Here is a 6439-nt window from a genome sequence, read left to right on the forward strand (position 1 = left end):
TTTTGTGTTTTGGGGGGGGGGGGGGGGAAGTGCATATTACCTGAAGTAGTTGAAGCTTTTTATCAGAGGAGAAGCTACAGAGACAATGAAATTACTAGAATGCAGAATAACATCTCCATTTGACTTTGACACTGGGCAACATAACGTCTCTTGAGGAAACAGACTGAGAGGGGTTCTTCCTACTGAAGACACAGTTACTGTCATCTTATTTGTTGCCTTCAGTGTCCTTAGAATCCATGGTATGCATAGAGAATGTAAGCAGGAAGACTTCGTACATGTTTATCTGTCACTGGTATTGAAGAGAACTTGTGTAAATGCTGCAGGACCAATAGGCAGTAGCATAATGGTGTCCATGCGGGCTCCTTCTCGTTGTTTCTTGAAAACACAAAGAAATGTGGATTTCGGAAACGACTGAAGAAATCCTTGCGTGGTTCTGTGACATCTTTACAAATGCTGATGCAAATCCCAGTGAGCAACTTGGTAGTTCTCTGGGGGCAACAGGATTTTTTTTCAATGTGTTTTTGCTTACGTGGAACAACAGTTGTTGCAAATCCTGCCCAACTGTAGTCTTTAAATTGATTGTACTAGAAGCTGTCCAGCAGATGGCATCATAAATCGTTGAGATCTTTATTTAATCTGTGCAGACCATATACTTAACTTTCCAAACTGATGAATTAGATGCAGATAGTCATGCCTATGCAAGTGAAATTTCTTCTAAGTAAAAGCAGAAACCCTTGTGTTTACGTGAAAGACAGGGAAGGCTTAACTGTTGTGGAATTTGTAAGTAGATTACTTGTTGGATTAATTCAGTATCTTTTCTATTTATTTCCCCTGTTTAGTCTTGAACTGAGAGTCCCATTTTTGGATCATCGATTTACTTCTTATTATTTATCTCTACCAGCAGAACTGCGAATCCCAAAGGTATGTAAAACTAGGGTTGGACCCAAGTGTAAGCTCACAAATACAGTTTCTAAGCATGACCAAATTGCTGAATTCAATGGTTAAGTCCTCTACCAAAAGTCAGGCATGCTCTTAAATATTTTGCTGGATTGTTGAACTGCTGGGAACCCTTTTTCCACCAGACCTCCTGAAAGGAAACCATTTCTTAAGTTTTTAAAGCCAGCTCTTTGTATTGCAGTTCCTGAGACTCATGACATTGTTTGTTGTTCTTCATACAGAATGGAATTGAAAAATACCTTTTGAGACAGTCCTTTGAAGATTCCAACTTGCTTCCCAAAGAAATACTCTGGAGACCCAAAGAAGCTTTCAGTGATGGTATAGCATCAGTAAAGAAATCCTGGTTTTCTATTCTTCAGGACTATATTGATCAACAGGTACAATACCACTTTTTTTTTTTTGGTCTTTCACATTTAAGTGTATTAAATATGGCTGCCAAGGGGAGGCAGCTCACATGCTTAGTTGGTAGAATAAATCTATGTATGACAGTAACTTGAGCTTCATGGTGGAGGAGCAAGGTAAACTGTAATCAACGGTCTTCTAGCTATCTGGGTTGGTTAAAAGCATTTGAAAGAATGACAGAAAGAAATGCTAGAGCCTGACAGAAATGACTGTGCAAGGAAATGAACATAATTTAAGTATCTGGATTGCAAATTAGGTTGTGTGTCGGTAAACACAATTTCTGGGTTACACGCAAAGCAGCTGCTTCAGCTGAAGGCACTTGCATGAACTTACTCTGCAGCTGAGTAGCGTAATGACTTTATAATGTCCTTTCTTGTTTATGTCATTCGTTTTTCCCAGCCATGCCTAGCTAAGCCCTTTTGCTTTTTAAAGCCTGTGCTTGCATTTCTAACCAATGAAGACTTACAGCATTTTGGCTTTGGACAAAGGATAATCATCTCTGGTGTACAGAGGTAGTTTAATAATCGAGAGGCAGGAATAACACCCAGTTTGCACCAGAGCTCTGTTATACAGAAATATGTGTAGTCGAGCCTGTGGACAGGTACTTGTTTGTCCTGCCACCAACTGCTTGTTTCCCATTTTCTTTCTCTATATCCACAGGCAAGAAAGTAGTTGGGTCAGGCAACAGTGGTGTACTGCCTGTACTGAGCCTGGATTGGTGTTGTAGGGGCAAATTTATTTCATGGCAGGAAGGAATTAGACAACATGCTGGCAGTGGAAGCTAGCTGCTTTAGAAATTGGCTTAAATTGTTTTAAGTTGTTCCGGTTGATTCACAGCAAAGAGAAGGATAAGAAAGTTTTTGTGAGCTTACTAACAAAGGTGATTGTAACCCGAAGAGAGGTGGGCTTCACATATAATCCAGAGAGAAATATTTACAGCACTGGAAATACAGTCATGTATTCATAAAGATCAAGGGAGCCTATGACAAAAATTCACCTGTCACAAACCTCTGCCTCTAGAATAGACTTTTTTTTTTTTTTTAACCTATGGGCCCCTTCAGTGGTTGGTGAATCCTTGTATGTCTTTAACACACAGAAAATTGCCTTGTAAAAGTTAAATATATTTGCAGCTTAACTTGAATTTTTCTTATGTCTATAGGTTGATGACCTTCTGCTGGAGAAGGCAGCAGAGAAATACCCTTTCAATCCTCCTAAAACAAAAGAAAGTTATTACTACCGGCAGATCTTTGAAAAGCACTACCCAGGGCGAAGCAACTGGCTGCCCCACTACTGGATGCCGAGATGGGTTAAAGCTACTGATCCTTCTGCTCGCACGTTGAAGCATTACAAGTCGGCTACCCAAGAATAGGCTGTTGAAATAATATCCCAAATAGAAGTGCTGCAAGCAATTTGCATGCACTCTGCTTTAAAAAAACTAAAATTATGCAAACCTAAAGCTTAAATGGTCTTGAAGATGCATTTTGATAATGCTATTGGAAATAAGAGCTTTCTGTGGTTAATATGCTACTAAAAATTCACCCTGCTGTACCAAAACTTTGTAATTCGTGGGAAAACACTTTATGGACAAGGAACTATCTTATTTGGCAGCTCTGTTCCTTATGTGACCTTGATTGTATTCATTTGCCTTGCAGTCTTTTAATATATTTTAATGTGAGCTCTGTTTTGAGCACTGGAATAAGGCTGAGCGATGCAAACTGCTGCAGGCCCTCTGAGCAAAGGGGAATTAGACGCTAGCTATTTAGTGATTTGTGTTCCTGGCTGTGGGATTTGGATAGTCTGTCTATATTATTCTATTCTGAATGTCTTTCTAAACATTCCTGAGAACTTTGGTCTGGCTTTCAAAAGGTATTTAGATATTCATAGCTATGCAGAGATGCTTACTAGAGTTTATAGTAGCGGTGGTGCTGGGTGTTACTTAATTAAATTAATGGGAATCTTATTTGTTACTGTAAAGCCGCCCGTTGGCTGCCTTGAATCTTGTAAATATACCAGCAGTCTAAAGATATTATGACTGTTATCAAAGAGCAGAACAGACAAGAGAATCTGAGTTATGTCCTTGTTTCTAACTCAAGGGCTTCAATTTTGAAATGTATTTATTATTTTTGAAAATAGAGCGTTAACCAGGTGATTTGTATCAGTCTGATGGAAGTTGCATGACTAAGTATTTTAAGAATTTTTTCACTCATTGCAAGAGTTTTTCCACCTGTATGGTGAAAAGGTAAACGGTGTGGCTGCTCAACTGCGTGTGGCCAACTGTGTGGTGAACCAACCTTGTTAACCATAGGTTTTAGTCAGACAAAGCATCGTTGAAGACAATGGGATCAGACACCTTGCTTGGAAAAATAGGAGAAAAGCTTCTTCAGAAACCTCAAGAACTTCTAATACCCTGCGAAAAACACATGACTTTTTATCCAGGACAACTTTTTATTATCTACTTAGGCATGGGGGCTGCTTTTTTTAAGATAACTTAAACATAAGGGTGGTCCAAAAAATATACATGTGAGCTGCAGATTGACTTGATTAGCATCATGCTCTTTATGAAGACAGAATTCTAGTTGATTGTCCCTCTTGACTAGGAAACCAAAGCCAATTGTTACTTAAAAGATAATATATAAGCAATTCTGATTTAAAATCTTCATAAAATGACTGATTGTCTATTTTTTACTCCCCGCTAATCCCATGTTTGAATCTCTATTCCAGAAACCTTATTCAACCTCTTGGTGGTACCAGAGAGCCCATGAACTGTCCAGCTGTGGCCAGTAGTGGCCATATTTTGACATAAACTTGCACATACTAGTTATTTATAAATATATGATGAGTAAGGTAATACCTTCCTGTAGCTTGCTTTACTTAAGGGCCATGTGCTTGTCTCTTTGGATTTCCTTGAAGCAGTAAAGTATATTTTGACTTGGGAATGGAGTATAGAGTATATTGAATAGGTACTGATGTGTAAAGATAGGATTTACGACTCACTGTAAGCTTCCTAAGGCTGAGATGTTAAGAAAATGGCATTTGCCTGAAGTAAAAATAGGCTCGACACATTTTGGGGTCATTACTGGAATGCGCTTTCTGCTGCAACATTGTCAGGTATTCAAGGAAATACAGCTTAATTTTTTTAATTCCTAAGACTTAGGACATTTACGTAGTGAGGCAAGATCCTAGGCTGGTAATCCTAATTATTTTAGCTTTCTATTGATGTGCAGAGGAAAAATACAGTGTTTGGTGCCTTCTTATTGTTAAAGGTATAAATGCTAAGGGTCTCAGGGGTGAAAACCTGTTCATTCCTTTTCCATTTATAGACTCAAATTCTGCAGCCTTTTTGGCTTCTGTGACGCTCTGTACTTTCTCTTTCCTCAATTATTTTTCTTTTTTTTAAGACAACAGCTACTCTGGATCATCTGCTAGCTGCAGACAGGTCTGTAGCTTGTCACAGGAGGGAACGGGATGCAGGTCCAGTGTGCAAGGCTGTCTTGTCCTGTTTTCCTTATTTATCTTTCTTTCTTCTGCTGCGGTTGCCTGCTTTTGTCCATTTGTTTTGGAGAAAATTAAGAAGCTGGACTATTCTGACAGCTTGAGTAGGCTGGTTTGAGTAGTGTGTTAGAGGTGGAGATGGGGAGATAAAGTCAGTGGTCCACCTGGGAGGGAGTAGATGGATAACTCCTTGGGTTGCTGGACTGCTGAGGGCTGGAGGAGAACCTGTAGGGTTCTTGCAAAGTAGATAAAATAGTGTGGGGTTCTTTTTTGTTGATTTGATTTTTTGCTTTGGATTGATTAAATTATTAAAAGAAGTTTTCACTGCAATCTCTCCCTCTTTTGAGGAAGGAGAAGTAAGCCGTGTGGCTTCCAAAGAGCACATGGCAGTGTACGGGACCTACCAGTTGCTTGAGGTTGCTTGGTGACACCTATGCCCTTCATCTTTTTTATAAAGCCTACACGCTATTTTAACCTCCAGTTAATTGGGTTGTGTGGAGCTTCACTGACTGTGTCCACATCCAAGTGTCCCCAACAGTGGCTCTCTAGAGAAGCTCCCCAGTACAAACCAGTAACAGCCAGGGAACACTTGACAGGACTTTGGGGACCCTTCATCCATTGGGCAGATATTTCTACGTGGAATTGTTTGAAATTATATAAAATGTTTGAAACTGTGTTTAAAATCACAGTAAAGTGTAAAAGCAGCCTTTTCTACTTAAGAGAATATGGAGAGTCTCTTTGTGGAGGACCTTTGGTGTGGGAAATACCATTTGATGAACATCTACAAAGTGATGTGTATTTAACTGTCTTCACCAAGAATTAAAAATAGTTTCTGGAAAACTAGGTTGCAGGAACCCGTGTTCGCTTTGCTGTGGAAGCTAATTCCTCAGGGAGTGTTATAATTTTATTCAGATTCAGCGCTAACATCAGTCAAGGTTGTTGCGTTTCTCCACACAGAACTGAGGTAAAATATGGTATATTGTGGTTAAAAGTACAACACCAAAAATATTATATACATTTATTATATATGTTATATACAATATATACAACATATATTTTTATAATATATATTTATATTATATATATCTTTTGTTCTGACGCAGACCTAATGTCTGGTTCCATTTAGTAAATAAGAGAGAGAAGTTGTCGAAGGTGGATTCAGTGGAAGGTCAGCCTGCGTTTGAGCTGGCTGTTGAAGTCTCCCCAAAGGAAAGTAGGGCTGAAGCGCGAGAGAGGCTGCTTATTTCCGTACTGAGATACGCTGTGTGTTCCTCAGCAACTTTTCTAGGAATAGCCAAGTACATACGACACCTGCGTGATGCCTGTCATCGTTCTTCATTTTGGAATTTAAGGGCCTGTATCTACATAGGCATTTTAGTTGACGTAAAGACTGCGATTAGGAAAGTCTTAGAAAGTTTTCAATGAGCCTGCCTCTGGGTGCAGATAATGGACAATTTTTTTATTTGTTTTTATTTAAATTTCATTATTTTAGTTATTTTAAATTTAAATTGGTAATTTTAAATTTTTATTTACAACGTTTGAGGAAGGAGAGAAGGGACTGAGGAGGATGAAGAAGAGAGGTGGCTTA

The 6439-nt window shown here is 39.0% G+C and overlaps 1 protein-coding gene across 1 annotated transcript in view; it reads left to right on the plus strand.

The window, feature by feature from the left end:
• Nucleotides 1–2947, plus strand: part of ASNS (asparagine synthetase (glutamine-hydrolyzing)) — a 15075-nt gene extending 12128 nt beyond the window's left edge. The window contains exons 9-11 of the mRNA XM_009895340.1: nt 840–921; nt 1179–1334; nt 2519–2947. Of these exons, the coding sequence (XP_009893642.1) occupies nt 840–921; nt 1179–1334; nt 2519–2728 (448 nt within the window). The 3' untranslated portion in view covers nt 2729–2947. The remainder of the gene's footprint in view (nt 1–839; nt 922–1178; nt 1335–2518) is intronic.
• The last annotated feature ends 3492 nt before the right edge of the window (nt 2948–6439 follow it).

Source organism: Charadrius vociferus, unplaced genomic scaffold (genome assembly GCF_000708025.1).
Source record: "Charadrius vociferus isolate BGI_N301 unplaced genomic scaffold, ASM70802v2 scaffold31, whole genome shotgun sequence".
Lineage (NCBI taxonomy): Eukaryota > Metazoa > Chordata > Aves > Charadriiformes > Charadriidae > Charadrius > Charadrius vociferus.